Below are 14,865 nucleotides of genomic sequence, written 5' to 3' on the forward strand. Positions count from 1 at the left end.
CCTCTCTGCTCCAAGGGCAGACAAGACACACTCTTACACAAGACAAGATTGAATCCAAATTTATTAAAGGGAACCTATCAGGTCCCTTATGCCTAGAAGCAGGGTGATGTGTGGCCTAGAAACTCCTTCCTACTCATCCCTGTGTTGTAATATGATTGTATATATAAAAAAAAAAAAAAGTTTTATTACTTACATGTTCCCTATGTAAATGATCAGAGACCATGATCTCTAGTCCGCTGGGTGTCGCTTTGTCCAGTGGGTGTTTGCATGCTTTCTGTGGTATCATGCCCCTGTGGGTATGATACCATGGATTTACTTGAGCAACGTCACCGTCGGCAACTTGAGATCCCACACGTGCACGCTTGCCTTTCCCGCAGCCTTGTTATCCGGTTGGTTGCTTGCTTGTTTGCACACTGCACATGCTCAGAAGACTCCTGTGGTTCCGACCTTGCACAGAGCATATACATTCGTATTACAACACAGGGATGGGTAGGAAGGGTTTCTAGGCCACACATCACCCTGTTTGTAGGTCAGAACACATATGGGACCTGACAGGTTCCCTTTTAAAATAGATCCTCTTCTCACAGGATTTTATCTTTCATTTTATACACTCAAATCTTGTTTGCTTTTGCAGCTGCTGTTTGACATTGAGTGCGGCTGCTCAGCTTACTTGTAACTGGAATACCTGTTCCGCAAATATTTTTATTTAATGTATATGTAGCAATTTGTACATTTATATTTAATATGCATTTTTGTATTTTTGAACACCTCAGACAAAAGAAAAATACGATTCCTTTCATATGTACTGCACACATCTCTAAAGGTCCTTTTTTATGCTAAACATGAAATATGTAGAGAGGAGAAAATTGTAAAGCATAATTTACATAACTTTTCATTGTGTGATTTATTTTAAATATTTGCCAGAAGTGAAGCCTAATTTGATTTATTTATGGATTTAGTTTAAAATCAAGACCATCCGGGACCTGGTCAGCATGAAGGAGTCGGATCGTCGTCTGCTGTTCAGCTTTCTGGAGGATAGCAGTTATGAGGAGTTAGTGGCAGTTCTTGGTAGTTTTCCACATGTCACAATGGAGGTGAAACCACAAGGTATGTCCTATTTCTTATTCTTTTATATCGTGTATGTATTTGCCTCCAGTTTCCTAAACTATGATTTTAATTTAGTTGAATAGCTTACTCATTTGATGGAAATGGATAGTAATATTTTTCTGTGTATTCTATCAATGCGGGAAAGCCACATTTCAATATGTTTTACTTGCTTTTAAAAAGTTTTGTGCCATAATCACAATTTTTCACCTATCCACAGGCAGTTCATTGCTTGCCAATTTCCATCAGTTCATAAACATTGTATGGAGCAACGCTGCTCATATTTAAAGGGAACCTGTCAGGTAAACTGAGCACCACAAGAAAGCTATTAACCTGCAGATTAGCCCCATTTATTTATCTTTTTTTTTTTTTTTTTTTTTTACCCGACTGATTCCCTTTAAACACTGACTCAAATGAGGGGCTCAAAACCCCCATTTGTGGGATCAGTGGGTGGGGTTCCCAGTAATCGCATCCTTTTTTACTTATCATGTGCATAGGTGATAGATTGTAAAGGTGACACAACCCCGTTAACCACAGAAAGTTAAACTTTTGATGGATATGTCCTGCTTTCTTTTTTTTATTTTATTTTTCTTCGGCGCTCTATTGGGAGACCCAGACGATTGGGTGTATAGCACTGCCTCCGGAGGCCACACAAAGCAATTACACTAAAAAGTGTAAGGCCCCTCCCCTTCTGGCTATACACCCCCAGTGGGATCACTGGCTCACCAGTTTTCTGCTTTGTGCGAAGGAGGTCAGACATCCACGCATAGCTCCACTGTTTGTAGTCAGCAGTAGCTGCTGGCTATATCGGATGGAAGAAAAGAGGGCCCTTATGGGGCCCCCAGCATGCTCCCTTCTCACCCGCGGTGGTGCTTGTAAGGTTGAGGTACCTATTGCTGGTACAGAGGCTGGAGCCCACATGCTGTTTTCCTTCCACATCCCCTGGAGGGCTCTGTGGAAGTGGGATCTTGCCGGCCCCCAAGCCCTGGGGCCGGGCTCCATCCACAGACCCAGAGAACCTGCTGGATTTGGAGCGGGAGTGCCGTTCAGGGACAAGGCCCTGCAACTTTCAGGTACTCTGTGTCCCCGGCAGGCACGGACACTCTCAAGGCTTGCTGAGCGTTATAGTGCGCCGGGGACAGTAGCGCTGTGCGCTGGGGTTAGGTCACTGCAGCTTTGCTGAGTGACGTTACATGTTGGGAACTACTGCGCCGACCGCTCCTGGAGCGGCGGCGCAGCTGCGACTTGTGGTGCGCCGGGGACTTTGCGCCGACCGCGCTTTTACGGCGGCGGCGCTTCTAACTTTAGCCCCCGGCTTCTGCGGCCTAGCGCCGCTTCGTTCCCGCCCCCACCCTGTCAATCAGGGTAGGGGAGAGACGCTGCTCAATTGACAGCGCCGAGGGCTGGAGCTTTATTTACATGCTCCAGCCCTCTCACTAGGCACAGGGGGAAGCAGACTTCCCGCTCTTCGTCGGTGTACGCCCAGGGCCCGCCCCCCCTCTCCACAAGGACGCCGGCAGCCATTACACATGCGGTCTGGCTGGGGAAAGGCAGCAGGCTCTGGGAGACCCAGACTAGAGGGATTTCTGGCGACCACACACCGCTCCTAAGCGGGCGGTAAGCAGCACAGTAGTGCTGGACCCTCTAGTGCCTCAGTGTTATATTAGTGTACTTTGGTACCATATATATATATATATTTATATAGTGCACTGTAAGGTCGCTTCTTGGCTGGACACCCTGTACTGCTCTGAGGAGGCAGCAACATGTCATCCGCAAAACGCAAGGCTGCCAAGGCACGGGCTGTGTACACTGTTTGTACTGCATGTGGGGCTGATCTACCGGCAGGCTCCAATGACTCACATTGTGTGCAATGTTCAGTCCCAGTGGCACTTCGTCAGCCAGAGCCTATTGTGGTGGTAGCCCAGGCAGAGACGCCTGTGAACCCTGCCCCGGTGACGGGGACAGACTTTGCAGTGTTTGCTGATAAAATGTCTGTGGCTATGACAAAAATCCTGGAGACCTTGCAGGCCAGGCCAGTTCCTCAGACCATGGACACTGCTGTGTCTATGCTCTCCGGTCCCCCTCAGTTGGAACTAATCCGTACTTCAAGGGGGTCTCAAGCATCACAAGCTGAAGTCTCTGACTCAGATGACAGTCCCAGGCAGCCTAAGCGAGCTCGCTGGGAAAGACCCTCGACGTCATCACACTGCTCAGGGTCTCAGCGAGAAGAGTCTCTCTGTGATGAGACTGAGGACGGTGATCAGGATTCTAATCCTGAGGCCCCTCTCAATCTGGATGCCCCTGATGGTGACGCCATGGTTAATGACCTTATATCGGCGATTAATAGACTGTTGGATATTTCTCCACCAGCTCCTTCAGCAGAGGAGGCAGCTGCACAGCAGGAGAAGTTTCATTTCCTGTATCCCAAGCGTAAATTAAGTGCTTTTTTGGACCACTCTGACTTCAGAGAATCAATCCAGAAGCACGACGCTCATCCAGACAAGCGTTTCTCTAAACGTTCTAAGGATACCCGTTATCCTTTTCCCTCTGAAGTGGCCAAACGCTGGACCCAGTGTCCAAAGGTGGATCCCCCAATTTCCAAGCTTGCGGCTAGATCTATAGTCGCAGTAGAGGATGGCGCTTCACTTAAAGATGCCAACAGACAGATGGACCTTTGGTTGAAATCTGTCTATGAAGCTATCGGCGCGTCGTTTGCTCCAGCATTCGCGGCCGTGTGGGCACTCCAAGCTATTTCAGCTGGTCTGGCACAGGTGGATGCTATCATGCATCCAGCAGTACCGCAGGTGGCGTCCCTAACCTCGCAAATGTCTGCGTTTGCGACCTATGCTATCAATGCTGTCCTAGAATCTACGAGCCGTACCTCTATGGCGGCCGCCAATTCTGTGGTTTTGCGCAGAGCCTTATGGTTAAAGGACTGGAAAGCAGATGCTGGTTCCAAAAAATGCTTAACCAGCTTGCCATTATCTAGAGACAGACTGTTTGGTGAGCCATTGGCTGAAATCATAAAACAGTCCAAGGGTAAGGACTCTTCCTTGCCACAGCCCAGAGCAAGTAAACCTCAACAGAAAAAGTGGCAGTCGAGGTTTCGGTCCTTTCGAGGCTCGGGCAAAGCCCAATTCTCCTCGTCCAAAACGACTCAGAAAGGACAAGGGAGCTCAGATTCCTGGCGGGCTCACTCACGCCCCAGGAAAGCAAATGGAGGAACCGCTTCCAAGGCGGCTACCTCATGACTTTTGGCCTCCTCCCTCCGCATCCTCGGTCGGTGGCAGGCTCTCCCGCTTTTGCGACATTTGGCTGTCACAGGTCAAAGACCGGTGGGTAACAGACATTTTGTCTCTCGGGTACAGAATCGAGTTCAGTTCTCGGCCTCCACTTCGGTTCTTCAGAACCTCCCCACACCCCAACCGAGCAGATGCCCTGCTGCAGGCGGTGGACTCTCTAAGAGCAGAAGGAGTCGTGATCCCTGTCCCCCCTCAGGAACGGGGGCGAGGATTTTACTCCAATCTCTTTGTGGTTCCAAAAAAGGACGGCTCCTTCCGTCCTGTTCTGGACCTAAAACTGCTCAACAAGCATGTGAACGCCAGGCGGTTCCGGATGGAATCCCTCCGCTCAGTCATTGCCTCAATGTCCCAAGGAGATTTCCTAGCATCAATAGACATCAAAGATGCTTATCTCCACGTGCCGATTGCTACGGAGCACCAACGCTTTCTACGCTTCGTGATAGGAGACGACCATCTTCAGTTCGTGGCTCTGCCATTTGGTCTGGCGACAGCCCCTCGGGTGTTCACCAAGATCATGGCAGCAGTGGTAGCAGTCTTGCACTCTCACGGGCACTCTGTGATCCCTTACTTGGACGATCTACTGGTCAAGGCACCCTCTCAGGAGGCATGCCAACTCAGCCTGAATTTTGCACTGGAGACTCTCCAGGCGTTCGGGTGGATCATCAACTTCCCAAAGTCAAATCTGTCACCGACCCAATCACTAACGTATCTTGGCATGGAGTTTCATACTCTCTCAGCGATAGTGAAGCTTCCGCTGGACAAGCAGCGGTCTCTACAGACTGGGGTGCAGGCTCTCCTTCAAAGTCAGTCGCACTCCTTAAGACGCCTCATGCACTTCCTCGGGAAGATGGTGGCGGCAATAGAGGCGGTTCCGTTTGCGCAGTTTCATCTGCGTCCACTTCAATGGGACATTCTCCGCCAATGGGACGGGAAGTCAACATCCCTGGACAGGAAAGTCTCCCTTTCCCAGACGGCCAAGGACTCTCTGCAGTGGTGGCTCCTTTCCACCTCATTATCACAGGGCTCAGGGTACGTGGACTCAGCAGGAGTCCATCCTTCAGATCAATGTTCTGGAAATCAGAGCAGTGTTTCTTGCCCTACTAGCCTTCCAGCAGTGGCTGGAAGGGAAGCAGATCCGAATTCAATCGGACAACTCCATAGCGGTGGCATACATCAGCACGGTCTCGCGATCACAGAGCTCTAGCAGCAGACGCCCTAGTGCAAGATTGGTCGCAGTTCCGGCTCCCTTATGTGTTTCCACCTCTGGCACTCTTGCCCAGAGTGCTACGCAAGATCAGATCCGACTGCAGCCGCGTCATACTCGTCGCTCCAGACTGGCCGAGGAGGGCGTGGTATCCGGATCTGTGGCATCTCACGGTCGGCCAACCGTGGGCACTACCAGACCGACCAGACTTACTGTCCCAAGGGCCGTTTTTCCATCGGAATTCTGCGGCCCTGAACCTGACTGTGTGGCCATTGAGTCCTGGATCCTAGCGTCTTCAGGCTTATCCCAAGGGGTCGTTGCCACCATGAGACAGGCTAGGAAGCCCACGTCTGCTAAGATCTACCACAGAACGTGGAGGATATTCTTATCCTGGTGCTCTGCTCAGGGAGTGTCTCCCTGGCCATTTGCATTACCTACCCTTCTTTCTTTCCTGCAATCTGGGTTAGAAAAAGGTTTGTCGCTCGGCTCCCTTAAAGGACAAGTCTCGGCGCTATCCGTCTTTTTTCAGAGGCGTTTGGCACGCCTTCCTAAGGTGCGCACGTTCCTGCAGGGGGTTTGCCATATTGTACCCCCGTACAAGCGGCCGTTGGATCCATGGGATCTGAACAGGGTACTAGTTGCCCTCCAGAAGCCGCCCTTCGAGCCTCTGAGGGAGGTTTCACTCTCTAGACTATCACAGAAAGTGACTTTTCTAGTAGCGATCACATCTCTTCGGAGAGTGTCTGAGCTAGCAGCGCTGTCTTCCAAGGCTCCCTTCCTGGTCTTCCACCAGGACAAGGTAGTGCTGCGCCCCATTCAGGAGTTTCTCCCGAAGGTGGTATCCTCTTTTCATCTTAATCAGGATATCTCTTTGCCTTCGTTTTGTCCTCATGCAGTTCATTGGTATGAGAAGGATTTACATTTGTTAGATCTGGTGAGAGCACTCAGAATCTACATTTCCCGCACGGCGCCCCTGCGCCGTTCGGATGCACTCTTTGTCCTTGTCGCTGGTAAGCGCAAAGGGTCGCAGGCTTCTAAGGCCACCCTGGCTCGATGGATCAAAGAACCAATTCTTGAAGCCAACCGTTCTGCTGGGCTTCCGGTTCCATCAGGGCTGAAGGCCCATTCTACCAGAGCCGTGGGTGCGTCCTGAGCATTGCGACACCAGGCTACGGCTCAACAGGTGTGCCAGGCAGCTACCTGGTCGAGTCTGCACACTTTCACCAAACATTATCAGGTGCATACCTATGCTTCGGCGGACGCCAGCCTAGGTAGAAGAGTCCTGCAGGCGGCAGTTGCCTCCCCGTAGGGGAGGGCTGTCTTGCAGCTCTAACATGAGGTATTTCTTTACCCACCCAGGGACAGCTTTTGGACGTCCCAATCGTCTGGGTCTCCCAATAGAGCGCCGAAGAAGAAGGGAATTTTGTTACTTACCGTAAATTCCTTTTCTTCTAGCTCTTATTGGGAGACCCAGCACCCGCCCTGTTGTCCTTCGGGATTTTTGGTTTGTTTGCGGGTACACATGTTGTTCATGTTGAACGGTTTTCAGTTCTCCGATGTTACTCGGAGTGAATTTGTTTAAACCAGTTATTGGCTTTCCTCCTTCTTGCTTTTGCACTAAAACTGGTGAGCCAGTGATCCCACTGGGGGTGTATAGCCAGAAGGGGAGGGGCCTTACACTTTTTAGTGTAATTGCTTTGTGTGGCCTCCGGAGGCAGTGCTATACACCCAATCGTCTGGGTCTCCCAATAAGAGCTAGAAGAAAAGGAATTTACGGTAAGTAACAAAATTCCCTTCTTTTTTTGTATTAAACGGTCGTTTATTAAACTTTCATTTACTTGGAGCGAACAGATGGGAACAGGTTTATTTGCCTTTTTTGGCCTTGATCTTCCTCAGGTAGAACTCCAATTCCTTGCCCTCGAGAACATATCCGTCAGCTCTGCCGCACTGGCCTGGTCTGGAGGCTATACAGGCAAGGAGTTTTCCCTGTTGGAACTGTTCCTCCAGCAGAGAGCTGATCTTCGCTGTCTTTTTGCGCTCCTCGTATTTCTTCTGTGTTTTCTTGGATCTTTTCTTGTTCAGGATTTCCTCTTCTTCTGGGGTCAGCTTAGCTCCCTTCTTGCGACCGAGTGGCGTGTCCTGCTTTCTGTCACTATATATTGTACACAGAAAGCTGCCAGTCAGTGAAGTGGGCAGGGATACACACAGCTCAACATCTGAGTTTTTCTAGCTCTGCTGCAGAAAACATGATTCTGTCATAACTGCTGCACCCTGTAAACTTGAGTGATGCGTCTCTGGAATCGGGGTCTCTGTCCATACATCATTCTGCTGTCAGAGTCCATAAAACAACCTATAAAGACTGTTTAGCCACTCTCAAAATAATTACAAATTCAATTATATTTATGTATAAAGTATTCAACAGAGTTTGGTATATTTTATGTCCCAAGAATGACAAAAGTATTTTAGGAGTGATACCTTTTATAGGCTAACCAGAAAAATTATATTAGCAAGCTTTCAGAGCACAAAGGCTCCTTCTTCAGGCGAATTACAAATTAATTACTGAGACCAAATCACAACATTTAAATGAATGTTACAACAGGACATCAATGAGTTTGGCTCTATGTCATCCTCTCTACTGGATCTAATACCAGACAATCCCCAAACTGGTACCGTTTAAATGTTACCCAAAATACATACAGAAGGTAATCCAGGGAGACCCATCATCTCTGGTATTGGGACATTAACTGAGAATATCTCAGGCTGGGTGGAGAACACTCTGAAACCCCTGGTGAGAAGCACACCTAGTTACATCCAGGATACCACAGACATTCTCTGCAAATTGTCAGCCTTGGGTCCACTTCCAGAGGATACAATATTAGCCACCATGGATGTAGAGTCTCTTTACTCTAACATCCCACACGAAGATGGAATTGCTGCATGCAAATATTTCCTCCAAAAAAACAATCTGGCCACGGAACCAGCTCTGCAATTCATCAGGTTTGTGCTCCACCACAACTATTTCTCCTTTGGAGATAATATATACCAACAGTGTATGGGCAGCGCTATGGGAAGCAAAATGTCACCACAATATGCTAACCTGTTTATGGCTAAACTAGAGGAGGAATTCTTGGAATCTTGTGCTATTAAACCTCTAGCATACTTCCGCTACATTGATGATCTGATAATAATCTGGACAGGCTCAAAAGATGATCTGATCACCTTCCACAACAACTTCAACAAATTCCACCCAACAATCAAACTCACCCTCAACTTCTTAAAGTCCCAAATACATTTTCTGGATACAACCATATACATTAAAGAAAATTCCATACAAACGTCAGTTTATCATAACCCTACAGGACGTCCGGCATATCTGAGATGGAACAGCTTTCATCCAAGACACATAATAAAATCCATCATCTACAGTCAGGCTCTGAGGTACATCCGGATCTGCTCAGACAGTGAGGACAGAAAACTACGTCTGCTATCCCTGAGAAATACATTCCTAAAACAAGGATACCATCCATTGGTAATAGATGAACAGATCCACAGAGCTACAAGGATCCCAAGAAGCAGCCTCCTGGATTACAAACAGAGGAAGGATAACAATAGGGTACTGCTTGTGATCACATATAATCCCCACATGAGCATCCTAAGGAAAATTGGTGCTGTTCTTCAACCCCTATTCCACAGGGACCACAGACTGAAAGTAATATTCCCAGAATTACCACTTCTCTCCTACAAACAGCCCCCTAACGTAAGGAATCTCCTTGTTAGAAGTGTCCTCTCATCACCATCAGAGACGGGCACATTCCCCTGTAATGGTAAGAAATGCAAGACCTGTACCCACATTTTACCAACAAATACGGTCCACATAGCCAACACAAATCAGAACTACAAGATCATGGACCTCTTTTCATGAACATCCTCCAATGTGGTATACATGATACAGGGAAAAAGGTGCCCTGGGGGAACATATATTGGGGAAACTAAACAAAAACTACAAACAAGGATGAATCTACACAGGCACACAATAAAAAATGAACTGGACACGCCTGTGGGAAAACATTTCTCCAGACCGGGACACAGTATGGCAGACTTAAAAGTACTAATACTGAAAGGTCATTTTAACCCCTTCAGCCCCAAGCCTATTTTGACCCTAAAGACCAGGCCATTTTTTGCAATTTTGACCAGTGTCACTTTATGAGGTTATAACTCTGGAACGCTTCAACGGATCCCGGTGATTCTGAGATTGTTTTTTCGTGACATATTGGGCTTCATGTTAGTGGTAAATTTAGGCCGATATTTTTTGCATTTCTTTGTGAAAAAAAACGGAAATTTCGCGAAAGTTTGTAATTTTCAAACTTTTGATTTTTATGCTCTAAAACCAACGAGACATAGGACACAAAATAATTAATAAATAACATTTCCCACATGTCTAATTTACATCAGAACAATTTTGGGGAAAAAAAAATTTTAAGGAAGTTATAGGGGTTCAAAGTTTGAGCAATTTCTCATTTTTGCAACAAAATTTACAAAGCCACTTTTTTTAGGGACCACATCACATTTGAAGCGATTTTGAAAGGTCTACATAACACAAAACACCCAAAAGTGACACCATTCCAAAAACGACACCCCTCAGGCTACTCAAAACCACATTCAAGAAGGTTATTAACCCTTCAGGTGCTTCACAGTAACTAAAGCAATGTGGAAGGAAAAAATGAACATTTTACTTTTTGCAACAAAAATGTTAATTTAGCCTCAAATATTGCATATTCACAAGGGTAGCAGGATTAAATGAACCCCCAAAATTTGTTGGGCAAATTCTTCTGAGCACGCAGATACCTCATATGTGGCGAAAAACCACTGTTTGGGCGCACGGCAGGACTCTGAAGGGAAGGAGCGTCATTTGACTTTTTGAACAGAAAATTAGCTGGAATCGTTAGCCGCACCATGTTGCGTTTGGAGAGCCCCTGAGGTGCCGAAACGGTGGAGCTCCCCCACATGTGACCCCATTTTGGAAACTAGACCCCTCATGGAATTTATCTAGATGTTTATTGAGCACTTTGAACCTCTGGGGCTTCACAAAAGTTAATAAAGTTGAGCCGTGAAAATTAAAAAAAAAATTTTTACCACAAAATTGTTACTTCAACCAGGTAGCTTTTTTCCACAAGGGTATCAGGAAAAAGTGCACCATAAAATGTATGGTGCAATTTCTCCTGAGTACACAGATACCTCATATGTAATGGAAATCAAATGTTTGGGCGCATGGCGGGGCTCAGAATGCAAGGAGCGTGATTTGACTTTTCAAACGCAAAATTGTCTGGGATAATTAGCGTATTCCATGTTGTGTTTGGAGAGCCCCTGAGGTGCCGAAACAGTGGAGCTCCCCCACATGTGACCCCATTTTGGAAACTAGACCCGCATGGCATAGAAAAAAAATCAGGGTGCACGCACGGATGTTCTGCAAAAAGGGGGGGTGACTAGGTGGGTTGTAAAAAAAGAAGTCCTGTCCAAAATCGAGTATGACTGCAGGACGATTGCTGATCAGGTACCTATTTGTTCAAGTTTTATCTCTCTCTTTTTTTTTTTTTTTTTTATTTGGGATGCGCAAAAAAAAAAGCAAAAACTAGAGCAACAATTACGTACCTGATCAGCCAATCACGTAGCTGATCAGCACTTGGCGGCAAGCAGGTGGGGGAGGAGGGGGGAGAGAGGGAGGTGAGATTGGGGATAGTTACCTTACAGGATGGATCTAGGCAGCAGGATCACAGGAGATAAAGGAGGCAGCAGATCGGGCAGGGTTAGAGGTTCAAGAGGGAGTGCAGATCACGGGGAGACAGGTGAGCAGAGCATAGATCACGGGGGTGAGAGGTGGAGGGAGAGCGGACAGCAGATCACGGGGGTGACAGGTGAGGGATCACAGATCACGTGGGTGACGGGAGGGAGCACAGATCACGGGGGTGACAGGGGAGGGAGCACAGATCACGGGGGTGACAGGGGAGGGAGCACAGATCACGGGGGTGACAGGGGAGGGAGCGCACATCACGGGGGTGGCAGGGGTGGGAGCGCACATCACGGGGGTGACGGGAGGGAGCGCACATCACGGGGGTGACAGGTGAGGGAGCGCACATCACGGGGGTGACAGGTGAGGGAGCGCACATCACGGGGGTGACAGGGGAGGGAGCGCACATCACGGGGGTGACAGGGGAGGGAGCGCACATCAAGGGGGTGACAGGGGAGGGAGCGCACATCACGGGGGTGACAGGGGAGGGAGCGCACATCACGGGGGTGACAGGGGAGGGAGCGCACATCACGGGGGTGACAGGGGAGGGAGCGCACATCACGGGGGTGACAGGGGAGGGAGCGCACATCACGGGGGTGACGGGAGGGAGCGCACATCACGGGGGTGATAGGGGAGGGGGCGGGTAGCCGATCACGGGGGTGAAAGGTGGGGGGGTGCGGGCAGCACATAACGGAGGAGAGGGGGCGGGCAGCACATAACGGAGGAGAGGGGGCAGGCAGCACATAACGGAGGAGAGGGGGCGGGCAGCACATAACGGAGGAGAGGGGGCAGGCAGACGATCACGAGGGGGAGGGGCCGGGCAGCAGATCGGGGAGAGCGGTGGCACTGTGGCAGATGGAGGAGGGCAGCGGCGGCGAATAGGTAGGCTTTTTGCCGTTTTTATACAGTGCAATGGCAGAGCGGCAACTTCCGGGTCCCATGCTCCCGTCACATAACAGCATGGGACCGGAGCTTGTAGCCCTGCTATTGCACTGTATACACTCACTGTGTGTGCTGGCGTGCGCAGGACCGACAAGTGAAGGTGACAGGGGCGGTCACCGGCAACAGGTCCATGGTGATTGGAGAGATTGGTCACAAGGCCGATCTCTCCAATCAGAGCTGCTAGAACTGGGGGAGGGTGATCCAGTGAGGTCACCCAGCTCCAGCCAATGGCCAGTGCTACAGCTGCACTGGTCAGGGCTGGATTTCAATGTTTCAGCCATTTTAAATGGCTGCAACATTACAGTGGCTGTGATTGGTTGAGCGGCGTTCGTCAGCCAATCACAGCCTCCGTAGGTCCGGGGAGGAGGCACCACCACTCCTGAGGTCAGGTACAGGTCCCCTCCTTCCAGAATCTGCGGTTTGTGTTAACCGATCGCAGTCACTGGGGGCTCCGGTGCTGCGATTCCGCCATGACGGAAAAATCCGTCCTTGGTCTTTAAGGCCCAGGGCACCATGACTGATCTTTCCGTCCATGGTCGTGAAGGGGTTAAAGATGAGGGAGAGAGAAAAATTTGGGAATTTAAACTAATAAGGATGTTTGGATACTTAACAAAAGGACTCAATTTAACACCTGGTTTTATGACTCACTACATGGACACACTTTACACCTCCAGCAGAAGAACCTCAGAAGTGATCTGAATAAACCACTTCCAACTCATCTGCATTTCTAAGAAAAAACTTAATTTCATTTCCTTGGCTTATCTTTAGGAGGCATCATCTTTCCCATGTCCTGTTGTAACATTCATCTACTGTAAATGTTGTGATTTGGTCTCAGTAATTCATTTGTAATTCAGCCTGAAGAAGGAGCCTTTATGCCCTGAAAGCTTGCTAATATAATTTTTCTGGTTAGCCTATAAAGGTATCACTCCTAAAATACTTTTGTCATTCTTGGGACATAGTATTTCAATTGATTTTTCTGGCTAACACGGTACCACAATATTACCCTGTATTGCACATTGTATATTTTATGGAAATTCATGGAAAGTTCATATAAACTGTATCAATGAGGGTATAGTGTGCATGGTCAGTATTATGATCTATAGTAAGTAAATGTCTATCCATTAGACATACAGTATTGACTAAGATGGGATATAGTAGTGAAGAACAAGTAAAAAAAATAGGTCTGCATCCATTAACTACATGTAGATAAATGGCATAAATGTAATTCAATACATATGTCAATTGTAAACATACCACATAGGAGAGACTGACCAAAAGTGGGCACCACAGAACTCCGACGTACGTTTCTCATTGGCTACAAAGCAAAAACCTGCCGACAGATTTCCTTTAAATGGGTAAAATTGCAAATTACTTCTAAACACAAGCAATTGGTATTTTACCTCTGTTTTCAAGAGCATAGGGATTTTTCTCTGTATAGCTGCACATTTCCCAGGTAAAGCGTGCATGCTTGCATGGTGGGATCCAGTCATCTTCATTACCCCTGTGCTCTTCTGATGCTGCAGGCGCAGTCTTGCCATTTGGCCTGGGCAGTGTGACTTGGTCTTGTTAACATTCGACAGGAATATGGGATACACGGGAGCAGTGCACGCCTAACGATTAAAAGATGAGAACCCCTTTAACATGTGGAAATAATCAGAATTGCTGTAGAAGAATTTGTATGCGCTGGCAATCAGTCAGTCCACTTCTCTTTTCTAGAAATCCTGTAGAAAACGAAGACAGTAGCTTGATAGATTTCCATGGGCAACTGGGTATTTTTTTTTTCTTGTTTTGTTTCTCTTTGCACTAGGTTTTGTTGATAATAAGATGATTAAAGGAGTTTGCCATGCATGTAAGTCATCCAAAATTAATAGGATTGGGGATGACTTGATTGTTAGTTGTATTACTGCTAGGACCTCCACTGATCCTTGGTATTGCATTTAGCAATCCCATAGAGAATGAATGGAGAGAGTGGTGCACATGATCCACCTCCACTTCATGTAATGTGGGTTCTTCACAGAGATGGTACAAGCCCTTTAACGGAGTATTCCCGTCTCCAGGATCCTTTCGCCATATATACTAGGTGAAATAATAAGACTATAAGTAAATATCTCCAATAACAAATGTAGTATAGTTCTCCTGATTAGCGATGTTGCTTATGCCATGTAGGACAATGCCGTAGTTTAGGTATCCATGACTAGATCCATGCATATAGTGTCATTTAGTTAGCGATTAGTGGTCATGACCATGCATACCTAAGCTGCAATGCCCCGCACATAAGGTAAGAGACATGGCTATATCAAGAGAACTATACTACATTTCTAATTCGAGGTATTTGCTAATATGACATTGTCTTACCCCTACTACATATTGAAATAGGATCTTGAAGATGGGAATAACTCTTTTAAGCTTCGTGTATGCCAGCATATCCCAAACTCCAGTCCTCATGGCCCCAACAGGTCAGGTTTTCAGGATTTCTTTAGTATTATGCAGGGAATACCTTGGTAATGATTCCATCACCTGTTCAATGC

At 47.6% G+C, this 14,865-nt stretch overlaps 1 protein-coding gene across 1 annotated transcript in view; it reads left to right on the plus strand.

The window, feature by feature from the left end:
* SEC63 (SEC63 protein translocation regulator) overlaps nt 1–14,865 on the plus strand; it is a 138,910-nt gene that overhangs the window by 80,966 nt on the left and 43,079 nt on the right. Inside the window, exon 13 of the mRNA XM_075340070.1 lies at nt 960–1,107. Coding sequence (XP_075196185.1) covers nt 960–1,107 — 148 coding nt within the window. The remainder of the gene's footprint in view (nt 1–959; nt 1,108–14,865) is intronic.

The sequence above is a fragment of the Anomaloglossus baeobatrachus genome, chromosome 3 (assembly GCF_048569485.1).
Source record: "Anomaloglossus baeobatrachus isolate aAnoBae1 chromosome 3, aAnoBae1.hap1, whole genome shotgun sequence".
Classification (NCBI taxonomy): Eukaryota; Metazoa; Chordata; class Amphibia; order Anura; family Aromobatidae; genus Anomaloglossus; species Anomaloglossus baeobatrachus.